General features: G+C 39.4%; 1 protein-coding gene across 1 annotated transcript; it reads right to left on the reverse strand.

Annotated features, from left to right (window-relative positions):
• Positions 1 to 1564: 1564 nt before the first annotated feature.
• c12.1 (spliceosome-associated protein CWC15) lies at positions 1565 to 15124 on the reverse strand. The gene is made up of 5 exons (XM_019051534.2): positions 14836 to 15124; positions 10839 to 10964; positions 10271 to 10433; positions 8392 to 8496; positions 1565 to 2646 (listed from the first exon to the last, which is right to left on the reverse strand). The coding sequence occupies exons 1-5, from the start codon at positions 14964 to 14966 to the stop codon at positions 2509 to 2511; spliced, it is 663 nt and encodes a 220-aa protein (XP_018907079.1). The 5' UTR covers positions 14967 to 15124; the 3' UTR covers positions 1565 to 2508.
• Between the last annotated feature and the right edge of the window lie 9064 nt (positions 15125 to 24188).

Here is a 24188-nt window from a genome sequence, read left to right on the forward strand (position 1 = left end):
CGCGGCAGCGTTGCCAAGTTGCGAACGCCAAAATATCGAATTTCATGATAAAATGAAGGTCTCGAAGTGTGATTTCCATTCAAAATTTCACTAGGAATGTGCAAGCTGAGAGCTTTCGATTAGAAAAGACATATTTGATCAATTTAGAGTTGCAGTGTTGCCAGCTTTCGATTTAAAATTCGTCAAAATGACCCAAATCGCGTTGCAACCTCAAGCGCTGGATTTTTATTTCGTTCAGAATTGGTTATTACGGTTCTTCTGTACTCTATGCATTTAGGTACCATGAAAATTATGCCATTACTTACTTGATGGGTGCAGCTAACTCAAAAAGAGAGGCCGGATAAAGCGATGAGTCGGGGGAAAACGAGCGGTTCGGGTTGACAGAAAGTTCTTAAATCTACTCCATCACCAGAAAGTAGAATTTGAGAACTTTCTCCCACCCCCAAAACCATATCCCTGTTGCAGTCAATCCTTTGAACATCTTATCGGAAATTTTGCCCCCGAATTTTCCCCCAAAAACATGAAAAATAAAAACATGCTCCGCAGGGGCAGAAAATTGTGTATGGGCATGAAAATTTCAGAAAAGTCACATCTTATACAAGGTGAAAACATACTAAAAATTCAGATCGGTCAGGGCAAGGATGAGGGAGAGGGGGTTTAATTTGTCGCCCCGAGGCCAATTTTCCTATTTTACCCCTAAAAAACCACAAAAATGCGATTATTTTTCCAGGAGCTCCGACAACCTATTTCGAAATTGCCCAAAAACCCATCAGGGAGTACCCCACTACAACCTCCAACCTCAATTTTTGATGTACAACAAAGTCGCATTTAAAGTGAGTTCAGGAGCACCGTGCAAAGTTAAATATGTGAGGTGACAAAATTGGGGAAATGCGTAATGGGCTGAGCAAAAAAGAAACGTGCACACAGCAGAGAGCTACAGCCAAACCAGTCTTGATCGTAAAAATAGCTGGGTGAGAGGCTAGAGGGGAAAAGATAAAGAGACTAGCGCATATGAAAGGAGGCTGGATGAGGGTCACAGTGATGCATCCTGCATCTTGTGTCCTAAACTTGCAAGGTCTGTGATTTTGTCAGTGTTGACACCAGAGATGGAAAATTTCATGAAATTTATTTGAGTGAAATTTCATGAAATTTATTGAAACTTTTGGGGATGCATTCAGGAGGCTAAGAAACGCCTAGAAACAGTGATTCTAAATTTTGAAATGTTTTACCTCAAGCCTAAAACATTCGTGCTCTGCAAATGTTTTCGTTTAATTAAGAGGTTGGGTTGGGGTTTTTCTCTCTAAACTCCCCTTTTGGCCCCCTCTTTGTGTCTGGCACCTTCAGACGAGTGGCATAATACCACAGCATCAACAGAGAGACCATCTGAAACGCTTTCAGATCTCCAAAGGTTTAATCAATAATTTTAAGAAAAATTAATAAATTTCAACTTTTATGAAATTTATTCGAGCCTTATGAAATTTCACTTTCCATCTCTGGTTGACACTACCGTGCCGACAAGAAACGGGGAACTTTACTGAATAAAAAATAATAGATACTGAGCAAATGGTGAGAAAGCACAATGGTTAATTATTTGAGATAATATTAGAAAACAAATCAAATTATAATCATGATAAATAATTACAATACACTAATTATAATACAGAGAAATAAGAAGAACTTTTGGATAAGAATGGACCACTAGACAAGGTACGAATTTAAGCAATCTGATACATGTTTCTTAAGCAGAATTTCACGTAGAAAACGATTCACACAACGAAAATTACTGAAACCAATTCCTAACGAAGATATTAACGTTTTTATTTCACAGTGGTTACGAGGAATTTGAACTGCCCGCTCACAAGAAACACAAAGCTCTACGTGAGTCAAATCGTGCACTACAACGGTTTCAGCAAGCTTCTCAATCGAGCAATGTTCATTTCCCACCATGTGTTGTTCAAACTATAAGCAATTTGCTATAGCTGAGCCAAAGCGTCAAAATTGAGGTTGCAAGATTTTTAAATCGTAGATACTACCATGATAACGTTTAGCGCGCGATGTGAATTACGTAGAGCATTGAGTTTTCGTGAGCGGGTGGTTAGAACTTACGCATCAAGAAGCATTAAATATCTTCGTAAGGAGTTGATATCGGTAATTTTCGTTGTACGTGCCATGTTTTACGTGAAATTTTGGTTAAGATACATTTATCAGAACGCTGGAATTCGTAGCTTGTCTAGTGGTCCATTGAAGGAAAGTAATATGGTGGAAAAATGACATAATTTTATTAAAAAAGTGTCTCTGGGGCAAACGAGTTGGACCTTTTGAGGCATGAATCAATCCATGTACTTTTCTCCATTGCGAGCTCTCTCAATGGTATAATTTCTGAAAATAATTAAGTTCTGTACAGAAAGTCCGCCTGTCAAGTTTCCAAGCTCTCCAAAAATAATAGGTAATATTAGAGTGTACAAAATGAATATGTACATGCTGTAACAGAAGTAAACAATTTAATTTCTATTTCACATATTTTTCCATGAACTTCCTATGAAACTCAGAACGTAGGGAGTCATTGATAAAATGATTCGTTTTTTTTTCAGGTTCTGATCGAGCACAGTTTTTAAATACTACATCATCATCCCAACGTCTTTTTACCTGTAAAAAGAAAAAGGAAAGAAAAAACACATATAGAAATCTAAATCAGGGGTGTTCGAATCAGGGAGTTCGAATTTCGGAAAAAGAAAACACCTGGGTCCGTTTACAATATGAGAAGCAACTTTTCTGATGTAGCCGTCAAGCGATTTTAAAAAAAGGGTTTCTCGAACCGACCCCCCCCCCCCCCAAAAAAAAACCCCTGAAAAGGGGCAGGGTTTCCACAGATATGTAATTCGAATTCTATGGGGTCGACTCCCAATCCTACTAACCTCCTTTCAAAGCTTCAAAACCACCTTTTCTTCGGAAAAAAGGACACAGGTATGGGCCACCCTGTATAATACATATATAAACTACATTTTGCAATTTGGAACTATAAATTCTACCCCGGTTTAAAAACAACGTATGTGCCATTAGTTTCCCTATACACATAAGTGGTTCTCCAGGAGAGCCAAAATTTATAGTTCCAAATTGCAAAATGCAGTCCATATCACATTCCGATGTTTTATGGGACTGCTTTCAGCTTTCAGTAATTGGCCTACAGCACCGTAAAATCACACTGGCAATGAGAGGCTACTTGGCAGCTCTGTAAAAGTGCCCCATTTACTCTATTCTACCACTTTCAGCTTGTGGAGGCTAAAAAATTCAGCACAGCAGGAGATAGATTTACCTTTGCAGAAAATTATGAGTTAATGCAGCCAACGGGTGGGACTCAAGAAAAAATGTTGTCAACTTTAGAATAAGTACAAGCTCAAAAGATTTTCGACAAATTGTCAAAGCACTTTAAATAATTTTAGAGATATTAACGATAAAGTAAGTGGGGTCTTGGTAAGTTAATCAATGGCAATGATTTAGACAAGCATTTATGTAAGCTTTTTGTAGATACATGATGACCCAAAAGTCTTAGGACACCCCTATAACTTTTGAACGAATTGAGATGGAGACTTGAAATTTTGACAGTGCTCCTGTATCAAGATAAACAACTTTTTTGATCCCCTCTGAGGAGGGGGCGCTAAGGACCCTAATTTTTTTGTTCGAATAGGAACCCCTATCATGTGACACATCGTTGGATAGGCAATCAAAAAAGAAAATGTTTGGCGCAAAGTTCAGGTCGATATCTCAATTTTTGACAAGATGGCGGCGAAAAATTGGCGGAAAACCAGTTTATGAGGTTTTTCAGAGGTTCTCACCAAAGAAATTACGGAAAACCTGGAATTCGAGGGTTCGCTTCGAGTCCCTCCTGAGCCTCTCCGCCATCCAACCATTAGAGGCATATTAAGAAAAACCGTCCTTAAAAAATTAAATTAATTCCACCTGTAGAAAATGTCTAATTCTTGTTTGTAACCGCGAGAAAAAATCGGGAAATTCCTGCGAGAATATGATTATTGACGTTTAATTAAGAATCGTCCGTTCTTCGTCCGTCTCATCGGTTCGTTTTTCATTCCCGGTGATTTGCTGATACCTATCTGACTATGCTTGAAAAGGTAAATGTGCCAAAAATAATTGAGACAATTGAAGATTCTGATGAGGACTATGACCCATGGTTCTAACAGGATGACGCTCCTCCATATTTCGCCTTACAAGTTCGCAATTATCTAAATCAAAATTTTCCAAATCATTGGATTGGACGTCGAGGGACTATTGAATGCCCAGCAAGATCCCCGGATCTCACCCCTCTCGATTTTCTCCTTTGGGGTCATCTTAAAAGTGAGGTCTTTGAAACACCGCCACGCGATTTGGAGGACTTGAAGCAAGGGATCGTCGATGAATGTGCGAAAATCACCCCTGAAATGTTGGCTAACGTTTGCAAGGAATTTGAGAATCGACTGTACCACTGTCAAGAAAAAAATGGACATAAGTTTGAGCAAGAGTTGAGGTAAACGGTCTCCGTTTCGACAATAAAAAATGAAGAGGTGACGATGGCTGATGCAGTGCTCGATAGCGAGGCTGATGCAGCCATTGAAGTGGAATTTTTTATTCTTGATTGATGATATGTGTTACTATGGTATGGCAGTGTTTCATTTCCTCACAGTTTTCATTTTATCTATTCTTACCAAGAAGTGCATTTGTGTTACTTTGGCGGAAGTGTATTATTTCATTACAGTTTCAATTTTTGTTTATTAATTCCTGATAAGTTCTCCTTTCGTTTAAAGATTTTCCCCGATGTATGATCGTTTAAGTTCTGCTATGATATGCTCTGGCTGGAGTCCTGGATGAAGCAAGAGAGCCAATCCTACTCGCCGATTCCATGTTGCTGGACGTCAATAACCATATTCTCGCAGGAATGTCCCGATTTTTTCTCGCGGTTACAAACAAGAATTAGACGTTTTCAACAGGTGGAATTAATTCAATTTCTTATGGACGAATTTTCTCAATATGCCACCTCCTGGTGATGTGTCCTCGGCAGTTGAAATTACAAAGCAGAAAATTTGTTTTTCAACTGGCTGAGAGCTACGCTCTGAATTCTACGATTCAGCGATCACTAAGCGCATTGTTTGCTTCTCGTTATGACTGTTTGGCCGCAATTTCGTAAGGGCTCCAACATTTTTGACACCTAATGTCAAACTAGTTTATTACAGGTTAAAGAACCCCTGTTTATCCAGCTCATAGGAAAATTATCTGTTAAAACCCGAAATGTAGATTCTCCGCCACTTTGATCGGCCGCCATCCTGGAAGAGCTTTGAGCTTTTGAAGCACCTGATGTCAAATTTGTCTTCCTCGTGTCAAATAACCCTTGAATGCGGACTTCCGCGCATATTTAACAGCAAAAACCCCTGAACACCCTTAATCACTGAGTTCCCGCCATTTTAACGAACCACCATCTTGGAAAGGCTGCGGGATTTTGACAACCTGATGTCAAATTCGTTTATCCCGTGTCAAATAACCCTCGAATGCAGACTTCTGCACATTTTTAACAGCAAAAACCCTTGGAAACCCTTTCGGACAGGGATACCGCCATTTTGATAGGCCGCCATCTAGGAAAAGCTCTTGGATTTTGACAACCTGATGTAAACTTCGTCTTTGCCGTGTCAAGTAACCCTCGAATAACAGGTTTTCCGTAATTTCTTTGGTGAGAACCTCTGAAAAACCTTATAACTGGTTTTCCGCCAATTTTTCGCCGCCATCTTGTCCAAAATTGAGATATTCACCTGAACTTAGCGCCAAACATTTTATTTTTTGATTGCCTATCCAACGATGTGTCACATGATAGGGGTTCCCATTTGAAAAAAAAAAGTTAGGTACAAAAAAAAAGTCAGTGGCCCCCTCTCAAAGGCGGGCCCAAAAATTTTTGGGGAGTGAAAAAAGTTGTTTATTTCGACACAGGAGCACTGTCAAAATTTCAAGTCTCTATCTCAATTCGTTCAAAAGTTACAGGGGTGTCCTAAGACTTTGGGGTCACCCTGTATATTACTAGCTTACTTACCAATGGCGCTACAGCCCGGGGTGGTGGCCTCCAAGGTGACGCGTCTCCATCCTACTCTGTTCATGGTCTTTTCTTTCCATCCTATCAATTTCATAATGAGCCAGTTCGGCTGAATTTTTTTATTACATAATATGAAAGTCCTTGGTGAAATGGGAATACAGAATTTTTTTCAGATTTTTTTGAGCTCCCTGGCCTGAGAAATTTTACTTTAAAAACACCAAAAATTGAAGGTCTCAAAAACGTTATTTGAATCCGGGCCGTTGGCGCAAACGCCGATTTGTGATGTCACACTTTAGATGACGACCCTTGGTTTATTCCGAGTTAGTTTGAACAATATGGATGCTGCCCGGTTTGTTTATTTAGCGAAAGTTTCTATCTGTATATCGTGATTTAGTGGTAAAATTTGACGAGAAAGGAGGGGTGGCGATTTGGGCCATTTCCGGCCCCACCTAATCCGGGACTTTTTTTGCTGTGATTCGTTACGTATAAGTGTCAAGAGAAAGCATGCCAAGTTTCAGGCCCATCGGCCCAATATTCGGGGGGCAGGGGCCCCCCGAATTTTTAAGCGCAAAATCGGTTTTAATTTTGTAGCGCCGTCAATTTCGCTCGTATACAGATGAAAATTGGGTGTGGGGGGTAAAATTTTGCGTTCTTTCCATTTCCGCCGTCAAAATTGACACTGGGGCAAAATGAAGGGGGGTTTTGGGGGGTTTTTCGCGTTTTTTCGCGTTTTTTACCAATTTTCTGCGGTTTTCATGCTTTAAGTCAGAGATTTTGAGCCAAACGACCACAGATTTGATTTCTACGCAAAAAATTACATAGGAACATAATGACCAACTAACACTCAACAGCGGATTTCTCTAGGAAAAACTGACCCATAAGTATGTGTTCACTCAGAAATTTTGAAAATAGCCATGTTTCGGGTACAGCCCAAGCTTGTAGCACTACCATATTCGCATATGATACGCTCTAGGTCGACCCTGTTGATATTATCGGGAACTTGAAATGCTACCCGCTTGGGCGGAGGGTCGAATTCAACCTCAGAAACGAATAAAAAAGGCGATAAAATTACGTTTCACGTGAATTGTTGCGAGCGGAATGTTATTATATCGGCAACTTTCACCTCCAACTTATGTAATTTTTTGCGTGCTTTCCATTTCTGCCATGAAAATTGGCATCAAAGCAATTTTAAACGGGTTTTTTGGGGTTTTTTATCATTTTTTAATCATTTTTTACCAGTTTTTTCCGGTCTTTTGCGGTTTTCGTGTTTGAAACCTCATGTGGCATATCAGTTCTGTGGTTTCTTGGTTTTTACCGACATCAAGAAAGAGAGCCCCGAAGATTGTCATCCTCTTATGGAGACTGCCTAGAGGATGCTGCTTACTTATGGTCTGACGAGGATTCAGAATGAGAGATAAGGATTTTACACAACATTTCTTCTGCTATACGATTCATCCGTGACGTATTTTATGGATGTGATAGTAAACGTATTTTGAGGAAAATTAAAATTTGTGGTCGTTTGGCTCATTTGGTGAGGTTTCAAACATGAAAACCGCAAAAGACCGGAAAAAACTGGTAAAAAATGATTAAAAACCCCAAAAACCCGTTTAAAATTGCTTTGATGCCAATTTTCAGGGCAGAAATGGAAAGCACGCAAAAAATTACATAAGTTGGAGGTGAAAGTTGCCGATATAATAACATTCCGCTCGCAACAATTCACGTGAAACGTAATTTTATCGCCTTTTTTATTCGTTTCTGAGGAGAATTCGACCCTCCGCCCAAGCGGGTAGCATTTCAAGTTCCCGATAATATCAACAGGGTCGACCTAGAGCGTATCATATGCGAATATGGTAGTGCTACAAGCTTGGGCTGTACCCGAAACATGGCTATTTTCAAAATTTCTGAGTGAACACATACTTATGGGTCAGTTTTTCCTAGAGAAATCCGCTGTTGAGTGTTAGTTGGTCATTATGTTCCTATGTAATTTTTTGCGTAGAAATCAAATCTGTGGTCGTTTGGCTCAAAATCTCTGACTTAAAGCATGAAAACCGCAGAAAATTGGTAAAAAACGCGAAAAAACGCGAAAAACCCCCCAAAACCCCCCTTCATTTTGCCCCAGTGTCAATTTTGACGGCGGAAATGGAAAGAACGCAAAATTTTACCCCCCACACCCAATTTTCATCTGTATACGAGCGAAATTGACGGCGCTACAAAATTAAAACCGATTTTGCGCTTAAAAATTCGGGGGGTAGTTCTGAAAAAAATTCTGTAGTTTCTGGAACACTTTCATAGTCTTCACTCACTGAAAAATTAACTGTAATTACCTTCAAGTCCACTTTCTGCGCTTGGGCGGAATAATTCAATAATGGATTTCCACTTAAGATATTCTCCATGCGAATATTTTCTTCTTCTTGTGCTTTTTCTGCTGCCTGTTGAAAACAGATAGTTTGTCAAATTTAAAAAACTGGTTTGAAATCAGAGGCAGGGATGCCCACCGGAAAATCAGGATATGTTATGAGTGACAGCCAAGTAAATGTTGCCCATGGACTCTGCCCCATAATGTGATTGAAGAGCATTATGAGTACGAATGAATCATGGCTGTTCAGGTGGCTTATTACTGAGCAACTGCCAAATCCCCTTGCTCCTTTTTTCCATTCCGTTGGGTCCTTTAAGGATGTATGTGAAGTTAGAAAGTCCCATCATTGACCTTGATGCTACTTGATGGTGGGTACAAGAATCGTCGACACAAGTGGATCGAAAAACGAAAACACAATTCAATTGACATCGATTCGTTCAAAAATTTCAATTTAAAAACCTTGAACGAAAAAAAACTATTTTTACGGCGACGTTGCTTTGTTCCACATCGGTTCACTTGACACAGATCAATCGAAAAATAGAAACGCAATCCAATCTACACTCTTTCGATCGACTTTTTTTCCATTGAAAAATTTTTCATAGACACAGTTTTTATCGACGAATAACGAGATGTACTTTTTCGCTCGAAAATATCAATTTAAAATCCTTGAAAAAAAAAACATTTTCACGTCAACATCGTTATGTTCGACGCCAGTTCACTTGACACAATTCAATCAAAATATAGGAATGCAATTAAATCGACATAGATTTGATCAGCACTCATTCGATCGACATAATTTTCATTGATGTGGTTTGATTGACATATTTTCGATCGACAATGTTTAGAGCGACACTTTTTTGCTCGAAAAATGCTTAGTGATAAAGAACCACCATTTCGTCGACTCTTTTTCAATCGCAAATTGCATCTTTTAATCTCGCAGGAGGCATGTGCAAGCCATAGAGTTCATTTACATGTGTTCAATCGTGTGCACATCGTGTTTTCATTTTTCCATCGAGTTGTGTCGACGATTCTTGTAACCACCCTTCTTGATAGCACCATTTTTTCTTAAAAAAATTACAAATGTAAAATTATAGTAAAACAGGCCATGCAGCAGAAATGCAGTTTGGCAATAAAAAAAAAATGCGCATGTGCCCTTTTATTATACACCCCTTCAAACAAAGGCTTACCAAACTGCATGGACAGATTGTCAACAGGCTCAGAAAAACTGGAAAGTTCTGAAAAATTGCGGAATTTTGAAAACTGGTTGGCAGTGGGGAGAAAGTTGGGTTTGACTCCGGGCTCAGAATGAATTAAAAACCCTGTCTTTTAGTAACATCTCTCAACTTAAAATGCAACCCTAACAGCAAATCAAAAAGTCGCTTCAGCTAATTTCTGCAAGAAAGTGCCTCATTTTCACCATTAGACCCTTTCAAACCACAGTCAACAAAGTTACTGCTTTTCTGAAAGGTGAAGAATTCGTCTTTGTCACTTATGTTCGGTATGCATTGTTACTACACTGAACTAGTTTACTACCTACTGAACCTACCTATACTGAATTAATTTTTCAAATTTCTTTTTTCTTTAAATCAAGTTCCATTTCTTTTATCTCCTTCTTTTTTTCCATGTTCTTTTTCTGCATAGAAAATATTTAACCTTTATCTCTTTTGCAGAATCATATTCAAAGGAGATTGGTTTCATTTCAGCTATCAGGATCATTTCTTAAACTTTTCGAAATGAACCTTAGGACACACACAATTAGTATAATAATTCAGTTAAATAATAATAGAATGGAATAATAAACTTGATCTACGAATACGAAACACATTCTTGTCACACAAGAAAAATACCTTCTTGGCTTGCTCTATAGATCGTTCTTTTTTTATTCTGGAGAGTTCTGCAAGAAGCACTGCAGTGTCATCCTCACTGTCTGGGTCATCTGAATCATCATCATCAATTGGATCATCAACGTCAAGGCTTGATGCAGGCAGCTGTTCAACTCTTGGTCGTTTGCTAAATAAAAAAAAAATAAGTTGTGTGAATTATTTTTTTTAAGTGACTGTCATGTATTGTAATGTAGTAGCTTCGATTTTTCTCCATTACTAAATTAAGGAGGCATATTGAACTGTAATTTCCCACCAATCATTGAGCAATCTGTGTGCCGAATCTCATCTGTCATTTATCTTTTATCAGCAACAAGTACTAGCACACTCATGATCACAGTTAGTTAAGTCACCTACTGAAATTTGTATACCTAAAATTTGTAATTATAGAATAAAAACAAACCTTTTGATAAACCTGGTCTTCTTCCTGAATAAAGCCAATAGTCATAATACTGTTTGATTCTCAGTAAAGTAAAAAAATTGTTCCAGGTTAGTCACCAATTTGTAGAAAATGAGAGAACAGGGAGACACTTACCTATTACTTGATGAGGCGTCCACAATCCTCTTCAGACCTTTGGCATCTTTGTCTTTTTCTTTTTCCTCTAATTCCTTCCGAAAATCGCGAGCTTTCAATTCTGCATTGGTTCCTTGGCCCTGTTCCCTATAGAACATAGCCAAAAGAGTGAAATTTAAGAACAAGAATGAATCAATATCTTGAGATTGACAGTACTGAAGAATTAATCCACAAAAATGACTTACCTTGAAATATCGAAAAAAAAAAAAAATTATAAGCTTCTTTTTGCATAGTAATAATGGCTACCTGAAAAAGGCAAACAAGATGTCGCTTCAATTGGTCATATCAAAGAGAAGGATGCATACGATTACTCATCAACTGCCACTTTACTTAAAAATGGAGTTTATTCCATTGATTTTCGACTAACTTTAAAGTGAAATTACCATTTGAGTCGAGTGATACCGTTTCAAAGAGTGGATCAGGAAGGAATTTTCAACTACTGACAATCTCCGGTACAACAGAGCTGAATTACCTTCGGGCGACATTCTGCCTACAACATTGGGTTTTTATGTTGGCAGCAATTACTAACACACCAAAAATTCTTTCATCTCCAGAGGTGGGTCGAAAAGTGGATGCATTCACATATTGGCCAAAATTTGTCAAGCAACTAAGATTAAATTTTTACTTCAGCGGGGATATTAAGTATTACTCCTTACGTTTGCGAGCATGCCGATCTGGTTAAAAAATTTGACTAAATCCACTCGCAGGAATGCGCCTAACCTAACTTGAGGATTTCATGTCCGCCATCTATTTAGATCGGTGGCTTTTTGATGCCTCAATATTATTATCTGAAAATCAGCTACGAAATCATAATGGAGTTGGAGTTGGCATAGCCAGATTTACGTAATGGAGATGTTGCATGTGTGAGGAATTTGCGATTTGACAGTTGCTTCTTCTGTAAAAGTTCGTGAGAAACTCGATGATGCCACTGGTTTTCTCTGAAATCAACTCTCAAGCCCAAAAAAAGCTCTCAAGTTGAGGCTAAAATGGAGAGGTTATCCCACGCTATCCTGAGAGTCCACCTCTACATCAAGACAAACTCTCCATGCAAAGATAGGGAGCAAATACATTTGACAGGGTTGCCACTTTAATTGCGGGGACTCGAAAACTGAAAAAACGGCAACTCTGCTAATGTATTTGCTCCCTATCTTTGCATCGAGAGTTTGTCTTGATGTAGAGGTGGACTCTCAGGATAGCGTGGGATAACCTCTCCATTTTAGCCTCAACTTGAGAGCTTTTTTTGGGCTTGGGAGTTGATTTCAGAGGAAACCAGTGGCACCATCGTGTTTCTCGCCAACTTTTACGAAAGATTCAATAGTCAAATCGCAAATTCCTCACACCTGCAGCATTTCCATTGCCGCTTTTCAGGCTGTCACGATTTGGCCGCCCCTACGACTTGCCAAAGCGGGGGGCAAGGGAGGCAGGAATGTCATACCGTTTGTAGATGACGCAGCAAACACACTTGTTCACGAAAATTTTCGAATTCCTTCATAATCCATGTGTCTGTCCATATTAGTCACCACAATGCTCCAATTTCTTTTGGATTTGATGGCCACGAAGACTGTGCCTCAACGTCGGCGCCCAATCTTCATTTTTCTCTCTCTTTTTTTTCCACTCCCTAAAAATTTGCTGCCGCCTCAAGGGCCTATGTATAAATCCGGCCAAGGGAGCAAGTATGTTTGAGTTAAATGCGCAGGGTGAAGAAACCAGGTTGGACAAGCCTAGCGCTGTTACGTGCCCGGAAGTTGCTCTTCTCCAACAGCAAGCGTTTCTAAATTTTAAATTTTGGACTTTCTTACGGCTGATTTTTTGGCTCTTTCCCCTACTCACATGATTCCTAAAAATTCCTGTCACGTGTGGAGCTTTATTTCTATCAATTCCGTCTATTATAAGATGTTGTGCGAAAGGTCCCTTATGTCATAGGGCAGAGACATCCATCAGGACTTGCTTAAGGATAGCTCAGCAGCTCGCCCACAGACTTGCATGGATACCGGCGATGGAAGCACAAGTTAGTTCCATAGTGGATAGATCGCCAAAATTTTAGCGACCACAGACCAGGGACCCTGAGTTTATTGAAACTTTCTCAAATCAACGCTAAGGTCCAGTGCGAGAGCAAGTTAATTTAAGGACGCCCCCCTTACGGCCAGCCACAGGCGAAACGAAAAGTGCTCATCTTCGATGCATGCAAATTGAAGAGCAAGCAAGGCCGAGGGACTAAGTTGCTGCTCAGAAAGAGAGCAAAATTCGGCCACCGCTTGCCGCTAGAAATAAACGCTGTGGGCAAGTTTCCCCGACGCAGAAACTTGCAGAGCGACGGCTGGTTGCCAATGGATATTTAGGGCACCCAAATGACAACACCGCGAATTTCCCAACCCTCAACCCCAATCGGGCAGGTTGCGCAGCGTCCGACACTGACAAAGGCATCATGCCCTGTCGCCGGAGCATCATTTGGCATTCCTCATGGATTATGTAATTACTAATGAATCTGACACAAGTATCTTTCATAAGTTCTGCTTCCGTCCAGAGAGTACGGAGGGTCCCTATATTCTCTGCTTCTGTCAGGAGGTCACCTTGCTGCAGTAACCACAAAAGTGGTACCTACGTCCATCTTTCAGGTCCAAGTCCGCCTTTCGTATCTTCTTGAACTTCTGAGCCAGACTTATCTGTCTGTCGTCTCTGTCACTTGTCCGCAAACATCCCGGTGTTTTGTTTATTACGTTGTCACCTATTGTTTTTTAATCATTTATGTATTTAACATAAGCGATGTTAAGATTTTCCTTTTTTTGGCAAAAAAAAAAAAAAAAAACGGAAAACCAAATTGAAAAAAAAAAAACCTACTGGTACACCTCTATCACCTTTGGTAGTCTTGCGCCTGTGAAAACATAGCTTTCTTTCAGAAACTGCCTTCAGCTTTCAGTGGTCCATATCGAAAAACCGTTTGTGGCAGAAGTACTTGGTTGCTGTAAAATTGCTTACACTAAGATTTAACTTCGGTCAAAAAGAGCAGAGAGTGAAACATTCTATAAAAGAAACCTGCGTAAACAATGCCTAAGTGAAGAAGACGCCCCAGAGAGGGTGATCAGGGGCTTCAAAAGGAACAGGGGAGCTACTGCTCCCTGAGGATGTGGAAGGACAAGGCACTATGGCGGTTACGCGTCGCAGAGCGCGAGAGGCCGCTTTTAAAGCAGAATCAAGCAGTTCCATCAACCCATGGTGAATTACCCGCGGAGTTACCCGTTGTCAAGCTGAGCAATGAAACAGCTTTCCAAAGGGTATTTCTATAGAATGAGGTCCGTGATCACCCTCGATAGGTAATGCATTACAATGAACCTAGTTCAGGTGCGTTCGTGCTAGAAAGCAAAGTTTATTTTGGTGAATTACCCATTGTCAAACTGAGGCCTAACTACTGTCATGTGACATAATTTAGATCCTCAAGGCTCACTGCTATATTTCCCAGCCGCAAAATCTGTTGCAGCGAGCATTGAACTGCCATTACAGTCACCCGGTAAAATGCAATGCTTCAACAAAGGTTCAAGAACGATCATCAAACTCGCGACGCTCTCAGCAAGTACTTTCCGATGAGGCATGTTGTCTATCTTGCACTCACCTTTCTATTTCGGTCAATGAAAGTGAGTAGTCCGGGGTCTGGCTGCAGGCGGCTTACTGAAGGTAATAAGGGCTTCTAAACAGTGATCCCCGGTGTCCCCTGTACAGGGTCTGCACACACTGCCAGTATCAATGCTATTATTGGCTGCTTTGTCATTCTGTGACATCAGCGGGCCGATTATTGAAATTTAAACCAGCCCGATAAGACATCGAATTGCGATATATTGCATGGTTAAGATAGGGCTTTGTCTTGTCGTGTCGGGCTGACATGGTTTCAATAATAGGTCCGCAGGTATACAGATTATTATATATAGGGAAGCGTTTTATAAAATACGTTTGGTCAGGTACTAACCTGAACTTGAGTTTGGTGTGACTCGGTAAATCTCGACTAGAATATTGTTTTGATATGGCACTGAGGTCCTTTTCACCTCGACCTTGTCCACCTCTGGCAGGATCAAAAGTTGGTCTTGCGGCAGTTGTCATTTCTGTAAAGAAAACTGACTGACGGAAATAATAGTGTAGAAAGGTAAAGTCAGGGGGTTTCCGATCTACAAATGAAATGAACCATGAAAACGAAATGAAAATATTGAATGAACACAAAAACAGAGCATGAGGGAAATACAGAAGGGTGAAGGGTGGTGGCAAGGCAGCCATTTTGAAGATTTGCTGTGACGTAATGAAGTACACGGACTGGCGCGCTGTTCAAAAAAAGTACTTCATGATGGATGGAACCTGTATAAAGACCTACATCACCGCTCAAACTAACAACGAAAGTCAAAAATTGAACATTAGTTACCATGACTTTCCGATTTCTGCTCTTTTGACGTACAGAACGTAATTAGACATGGTTATACCTTTAAAACGGGACGAGTCGAGATAAAAGTTGTTATTATACAGGGTGTCCGGAAATTAACGTACTTAACTTTCAGGATCGCTTTTTCGGCTCAAAATAAGACTTTTTTTCCCATACACATATGCCCGAAAACGCTTCATACGTGAGCTATGCGCTTCCAAAGTTGCCATTTTTTTTCTTTCAAATTAATATAGCTCCTCGTCATTTTTTCATAGGTGGCTGAAACTTTGTTTTGGGGGATATTTTTTAGCGCTCTATTCATTTTTTGTGTGTTCAAAGACGTACGTCTTTGAAAGCGTTCCCGAATTTGAAAATTGCGATAACTTTTTTGGTAGATGATATTTCGAAAAACGGATTACGGCACGTGAAAGAGCGTAAAAAATCAAGGGGTCAGGGTAGTGCACAAAATTTTCCAGAAATGCGTTATCTCGACGCAAAAGAACTTTGAAAAATTTTAAGATTTTCGAAGCTCCTTGCTGTGTAGGCAATTTTTACTACAAGGATTGAAAAATTGCCTACAGAGCAAGGGGTTTCAAAAACCTCGAAGCTATTGAGACGGCTCTTGACCTACTCTTGACCTTTCCCTCACACTTTTTCCAGGCTTGGGACTGGCCCGAGCATTGTACTCTATGGCATCATCCTACGAAAATTGCGGTTAGGCGGCGATATTTTTGGAATCAAATATCCACCGAAAAATCATACTCAGAGGCTTATCGAAAACATGGTTTCAAAGTGTGGTAGTTTCGTAGCATAAGTTGAATAAGTCATGCTTAATAATTACTTGTGAATGCTCGGGGCGCGGTTTAAAAGGTTTTTTTTTTTTTGGTTTATTATTGAGTTTTTTTGTTTTGTTCTTTGCATAATAAATGGACGATATCAACAGTAAAATTCAATGAAACAGTTCAATCACAGGTTTTGTTCAAAATGGGAGCCGTTTATAGCGACGCATGCGTTGTATCTTTTCAAGAGAGACGTTGTCGTCGCTTTTCTCGAGTTTTTCGTCGAACCTTATCGAAAACATGGTTTCACAGTGTGGTAGTTTCTTAGCATAAGTTTAACAAGTCCTGCCTTAATAATTACTTGTGAATGATCGGGGCTGTTCAACCTCAACGCCGCACTATGGTCCACAGACTGGATTTAACGGAACTTTATTCGAAAATGCACTGCACCGTTATTAAGGGTGTTGGATCTTATGTTTTTTGGGTCGCTGATTTCATTTTACATCTTAGTTTAACAAAATATTAACATCCTGACCGAGAAACTTAACCTCATATGTGATTTCTGGCGCTTTTAAGACTGAAGATTTTTTCCACCCTATTTTGACATGTATAAAAATAATAACAAAAGTGTCTCTCTGTCGAGATCAGACAATTCTCATTTATTTTTAGGCGGTAAATCCGAATATGACCTCCGTTTTGGTCCATCGCCCTTAAATTTTCCGGAAAAGCCGATTTTACCCGGAAAAATGGACATTTTTGGTGTTTTTGCGACTGTTGACCTCTGCAACATGTAGGTAAAATTTTTTCCAGGTACTAAATAGTACTAGTTCGATGTATTTTGATCTACTGAGTCCGAAAATGACCTTTGTTTTTTCTTATCACCTCTCTTTTTTCCGAAAAAGCGACTTTTTCCCGGGAAAATGAGCAATTTTGACGTATTTTTGTCATAATTGCAATTCATGTTGATAAATTATACTGGACCCGTGATAAAGCGATTCTGTCATGTATATTAAGCTGCTAAATCCGAATATGACATAGGTTTTGGTTTATCACCCTCCAGTTCTCCGATAATGCCGATTTTTCCGCGCCTTTTGAGTAAAACCTTTCCCGGACTCTTGTGTTAAAAATACGGTTTAAATTGATTTCGATGTTTGATATATCGATTCTTATGTATTTTGACTTGCTAAACCCAAATATGACCTTAGATTTTTCCTATCACCCCTCATTATCCCGGAAAATTCAATTTTCCTCGGAGAACGAGCTTTTTCGGTATTTTTGCGCCAATTTTCCTATTCTATGGAGTTGTAGCGATTTTCCAAGTTCCTCTTTAGGTCTTCTCTGACGTCTTAAGAAACATTCAACCGGAGTTCGACCTCAAATAGCCTCTTACAACCCCCCGTTTTCCTCAAAATACGGAAAATCGTCCCAAAAATACCAAAAAAGCTCGTTCTCCGAGGAAAATTGAATTTTCCGGGATAATGAGGGGTGATAGGAAAAATCTAAGGTCATATTCGGGTTTAGCAAGTCAAAATACATAAGAATCGATGTATGAAACATGGAAATCAATTTTAAACCGTATTTTTAACACACTTAGAGTCCGGGAAAGGTTTTACCCAAAAGGCGCGGAAAAATCGGCATTATCGGAGAACTGGAGGGTGATAAACCAAAACCTATGTCATATTCGGATTTAGCAGCTTAATATACATGACAGAATCTCTTTATCACGGGTCCAGTATAATTTATCAACATGAATTGCAATTATGACAAAAATACGTCAAAATTGCTCATTTTCCCGGGAAAAAGTTGCTTTTTCGGAAAAGTGAGAGGTGATAAGAAAAAACAAAGGTCATTTTCGGACTCAGTAGAGCAAAATACATCGGAATACTTTTATTTTGTACCTAGAAAAAATTTAACAGTCGCAAAAACGCCAAAAATGCACACGGAAAAAAAAGATTTCCTGAATTTAAGTAAACGCGTCTACTTGGATTTTTTACTTATGTCAAAGCGGGTTTGACTTGGAAGAAACCAACGGTTTTCTTCATGTAAGACAACATGATTCGCTTGAGACAAGCGAATCGTGTTTTCTTAAATAAAATAAACGTTGTTTTAAAATAAGCCAACTTTTGCTTGAATGAAGAAACCAGTCTCTTTAAAATTAGTAAACGGGGTGAACGCCTTCTGAGTCCGGCCGTTGCCTCTTTTTAAGTCAACAGCATGCTTGGTAGAAGAAAATACGTTGTGTCGAAAGAAGAAACCGGTTTCCTCAAAGTTAGTAAACGGGGCTAACTCCTTTCGAGGCGACCGGATGCAATTAGCAATACGCCCGTTGATTTTTTACAATTCAACTGTTTGCTTGGTACAGTGAAACAAGTTGCGTTTAAAGAAGAAACCGGTTTCCTCAAAATTAGTAAACGGGGCGAACGCCCTCAGCGGGGGAGGATGCAATAAGCCAGACGCTGTTGCCTTCTTTTAACCCAACAGCTTGCTTGGTAGAAGAAAACACGTTGTGTCGAAAGAAGAAAACGGTTTCCTCAGAATTAGTAGACGGGGCGAACGCCCTCAGCGGGGGAGGATGCAATAAGCCAGACGCTGTTGCCTTCTTTTAACCCAACAGCTTGCTTGGTAGAAGAAAACACGTTGTGTCGAAAGAAGAAAACGGTTTCCTTAGAATTAGTAAACGGGGCGAACGCCCTCAGCGGGGGAGGATGCAATAAGCCGGACGCTGTTGCCTTTTAATAACCCAACAGCTTGTTTGATGAAAGAAAACACGGTACGTCAGAAGAAGAAACCAGTTACCTTAAAAGTAGTAAACGGAGTGAGTCCCTTCCGCGGGGAACGGATGCGGCATGGGGCATTAGGGTAGCCCTTATTTTGGACTTTTTGGAATTTAATGAGCAGCACCCCCTAGATTGGTTCTATTTGATGTAAAAACACTGTAAAAAAAATTTGAGGCCTTTACGTCAAGGGTAAATGGTGCCGAAAACAGGGGAAAGATGCAGCGCGTAAAACTGAAGAAGCGCATTTTTACGCTTTTCGCCGATTTGACTGCCGTTTTTAAGGGAGTTGTAGATGCTCAACACCCATTATTGATGCTGTTTCTAACACAACTTTTTGCGTAGATTTAGGATATTTTAACAGATTTGTCCTCAGATAATTACCTACCCCCCTTACGGTAGGCTAAAGTGGCCCCAAAACGTCATTTAAACTCCCGAAATCGTTTTTTTCCGAAGTTCGGCGCTTGTTACAGGCAAATGCAAAGGCTTCAAGAACTATAATTTTCTTGTATGTGGTACAACTTATTCCGTAGATTAAGTATATTTTAACAGATTTGGCCTCATGTAATTACCTACCCCCCTTACGGTAGGCTAAAGTGGCCCCAAAACGTCATTTAAGCTCCCGAAATCGTTTTTTTTCCGAAGTTCGGCGCTTGTTACAGGCAAATGCAAAGGCTTCAAGAACTATAATTTTCTTGTATGTGGTACAACTTATTCCGTAGATTAAGTATATTTTAACAGATTTGGCCTCATGTAATTACCTACCCCCCTTACGGTAGGCTAAAGTGGCCCCAAAACGTCATTTAAGCTCCCGAAATCGTTTTTTTTCCGAAGTTCGGCGCTTGTTACGGGCAAATGCAAAGGCTTCAAGAACTATAATTTTCTTGTATGTGGTACAACTTATTCCATAGATTAAGTATATTTTAACATGTTTGACCTCAGGCAATTACCCTCCCCCTCCCCCGCCCTGCGCACAGTAGGTTGAGGGGGCACTGAAACGCGATTCAAGCTTTTGGAATCAGATTATTTCAAAGTTAGGCGCTCGTTACTTGCAATTTAAAAGACTGGAAGAAGCATAATGTTCCTTCACGTATAAAATAATTTTCAAATGCACAAATTTTAAGAAAAATACTGAGGAAGGGTGTAAAAAAAACTTACAATGACTTTGGTTAGTCCGCTCTACAGTTTCTTCCGTAAAGTTGATTTTTTAACATTGGGAAAAGCTTTCCGATAATCGCTAATTTTCTAGCCATGTTGATGGATCTTCTTTAAGAAAGTTTGACGAGAGATGGAATCGCTCAAACAATTTATAAGACGAACAAGAAATAAAATTGGAAACATCTTTTCCTGAAATGTCTTCTGCTGATTGTAGTTTTGTTTTCTTCTCTCCATCTTCGAGAGGGTTTTCTTTAGATAAAGAAGTTACCATTTTCCGTTTGCACTCAACAGAAATATCTCTATCAAAGAAAGAAAGCGCTGCAGCTTCAGGGATCAGGTACCACAGATGGCTCATGAGATTTGATACCGTAGCTTCTGTAGCTACATACGTTATCAAAATTCAATCAATTTCAGCAAAATATTTCCTAGGAGAATTTGGCTCCAATCCGGTAATATACGCAGCAGATGCTTTTCACCACGCGCGCTGGATGATGAAAGCGATTTATTCACTCAAAATTTACCTCTTTAGAGGACAATTTGAGCTTAGCGAATCAGAGCTCAAGGGTATATCTCTGATGTCTGTGTTTTTTATTGTGAAAGTTTACATCAAAGCTTGGTTTACCTCAACGCGCTCAGTGAAAGCTCCCCAACATGACATCGAGTTCTTGCAAATTCTATCAAATTATAGAAAAATCGATTCGGTAATCTCTGTAGCTACGGTATGAAATCTCATGAGCCATTTGTGGTACCTGATCCCTGAAGCAGCAGCGTTTTCTTTCTTTGACAGAGATATTTCTGTTGAGTGCAAACGGAAAATGGTAACTGCTTTATCTAAAGAAAACCCTCTCGAAGATGGCGAGAAGAAAACAAAACTACAATCAGCAGAAGACATTTCAGGAAAAGATGTTTCCAATTTTATTTCTTGTTCGTCTTATAAATTGTTTGAGCGATTCCATCTCTCGTCAAACTTTCTTATAGAAGATCCATCAACATGGCTAGAAAATCCTCAGTACCTCAAAAATCGCGAAATTGTGAAAAAAATCAAGGTTGTCAACGACACAGCCGAACGCGGCGTTAAATTGTTTGAAGAGTACAGCCAGAAACACACGAAATCGGACGAAGAGACGCAACAGATTCTTCAGGATGTTAGCGATTATCGGAAAGCTTTTCCCAATGTTAAAAAATCAACTTTACGGAAGAAACTGTAGAGCGGACTAACCAAAGTCATTGTAAGTTTTTTTTACACCCTTCCTCAGTATTTTTCTTAAAATTTGTGCATTTGAAAGTTATTTTATACGTGAAGGAACATTATGCTTCTTCCAGTCTTTTAAATTGCAAGTAACGAGCGCCTAACTTTGAAATAATCTGATTCCAAAAGCTTGAATCGCGTTTCAGTGCCCCCTCAACCTACTGTGCGCAGGGCGGGGGAGGGGGAGGGTAATTGCCTGAGGTCAAACATGTTAAAATATACTTAATCTATGGAATAAGTTGTACCACATACAAGAAAATTATAGTTCTTGAAGCCTTTGCATTTGCCCGTAACAAGCGCCGAACTTCGGAAAAAAAACGATTTCGGGAGCTTAAATGACGTTTTGGGGCCACTTTAGCCTACCGTAAGGGGGGTAGGTAATTACATGAGGCCAAATCTGTTAAAATATACTTAATCTACGGAATAAGTTGTACCACATACAAGAAAATTATAGTTCTTGAAGCCTTTGCATTTGCCTGTAACAAGCGCCGAACTTCGGAAAAAAACGATTTCGGGAGCTTAAATGACGTTTTGGGGCCACTTTAGCCTACCGTAAGGGGGGTAGGTAATTACATGAGGCCAAATCTGTTAAAATATACTTAATCTACGGAATAAGTTGTACCACATACAAGAAAATTATAGTTCTTGAAGCCTTTGCATTTGCCTGTAACAAGCGCCGAACTTCGGAAAAAAAACGATTTCGGGAGTTTAAATGACGTTTTGGGGCCACTTTAGCCTACCGTAAGGGGGGTAGGTAATTATCTGAGGACAAATCTGTTAAAATATCCTAAATCTACGCAAAAAGTTGTGTTAGAAACAGCATCAATAATGGGTGTTGAGCATCTACAACTCCCTTAAAAACGGCAGTCAAATCGGCGAAAAGCGTAAAAATGCGCTTCTTCAGTTTTACGCGCTGCATCTTTCCCCTGTTTTCGGCACCATTTACCCTTGACGTAAAGGCCTCAAATTTTTTTTACAGTGTTTTTACATCAAATAGAACCAATCTAGGGGGTGCTGCTCATTAAATTCCAAAAAGTCCAAAATAAGGGCCACCCTAATGGGGCATGTGCGGTTGCCTACTTTCAATATAACATTTTGCTTCGAAGAAGAAACCAGTTTCCTTAAAATTAGTAAACCGGATGGTGACGCCTCCTATGAGAATGATACATGCAATTGCTGCCAGATGCCGTTAGCATCTGCTTAAACCAACACCATTTATGACGGAATAAAAGGAGACGGAAGTTAAAAAATCAAGATGCCCATCATATTTGTCTACAAAATAATTGTTCTTTAGGGAGAAATTCATTTAATGTGTCCTTTGAGAAATCACTCATATGCTCGGCGTCGACAAAAAATTAAATAAATAAAGAAGTAAAGAAGGAGAGGAAGAGGAAATATTTGCGTTGTTTTAAATAGATCGGCACTGTGCATTTGAAGTTTTAATTTTTATTTTTAAATGAAGGGGGCATCATAAAGAGGACTTAAATACTTAAGTAGATTGAAGCTGGGAGTTTTTTGCATTGCCTCAGCTCAGTTTCATCGGACAATGTATTTCCTCACACTAAAAAATCGCAATTTTTTTTACTTATTTTCTTCCTTACTTTTCCTGTCCTGATGAATGAAAGATCCCTCGCAGATAGAATTAACCCATTGACTTACAATGACGGCTCCCAGCCGTCATCGCAGCGCTGGGCCAGCTCTGAAATGACGGCTCAGAGCCGTCCGCTGATTGTTTGCGTTATTTCGGCAATTCTCCGGTAGATTGCGTTCTCATCAATGTTTAAATGAGTAGTGTGGCCACCCTATGACTTATTGAGTACGGTAATTTCTTGTTTTGATACGGTATTTTCATATTACTGTGCGTTTGCAAATGAAATAACCTCAAAATTTTCTGATTTTCGCTGATCTTGCGATTTTTGCGATTTTGACAGCTATAAACCTCATAAAAAAATCATTGTGTTCAAAGTTTTCACCATTTTTCTCAAACGTTGTATTGTGAATGCTTATTTTGTCAATTTTCACCCTTTGAGAAATAATTTTTGGATTATTTTGAAGGGTTCAAAGTTGCTGATTTTCGCCAAATTAAATCGTAATTCCTGGCCCGGCAGGGTCAAATTAAATCATAAGTCAATGGGTTAAAAAGGGTCAAATAAAATGCATGCTCATGCTAAGGGCCGAGGAAGAAATTAAAAAATGTGGAGAGAATCATACTTTTCAGCATGTCACCCACCAAGTTGACAGATGAAGATAATCGAATAACTCTGCTGCTACGTAGTGTTTACACTGTTCAATATCGATTTTCCGGGTCCCTTTGATTTATGAACGCAACGATGGAGTGGATCGAAAACAAAATACAGTTTTTTCTGTATTTTCGAAAGGAATTTGCGAGTGCAAAACTGTTGATATTTAAAACTTTGATTCATTTGTGTCGGGGGAAATTTTGGGTCGAAGGGCCTGTCGGGACCGATCTTTCCGCCCCCCCTCCCTCCACAGTCTTGTACGGATACTCATAAGAGCTCAACATTTTTTACCGTAATTGAAGCATTTGACCCTGTTTACCTTGTTTCCCTGCAAAATAGGGTGGATCCAGCACTTCTTTACCACCTTCCTATCAACTTTAGAGAGTGTAACGAAAATGAAGTGCAGCTATACAATAAAATATTACAACGTCACGCGTGTGATTATGTAAACTGAGTAAAATATAAGAGTAATCGAAGATTGAACTTTTTTTATGAATAAATTGTGACTGTCCACGGAAAAAGATGCCTTAATCCAGAAAATCTCAAAGCTTATTTTTCAAATCTCATTTTTTAAAGTAAGGAATTAGAACTATTAATGTTTCTTTTATAGTGCTCACATTCTTCCTTTTCCGCCCGATGTGAATTAATTAGAACTATTGAATAGAACTATTAATATTCTAATTGAAATAGAAAAGTCTAATAAATGGTCCAG

The sequence above is a fragment of the Bemisia tabaci genome, chromosome 1 (genome assembly GCF_918797505.1).
Source record: "Bemisia tabaci chromosome 1, PGI_BMITA_v3".
Taxonomy (NCBI): Eukaryota; Metazoa; Arthropoda; class Insecta; order Hemiptera; family Aleyrodidae; genus Bemisia; species Bemisia tabaci.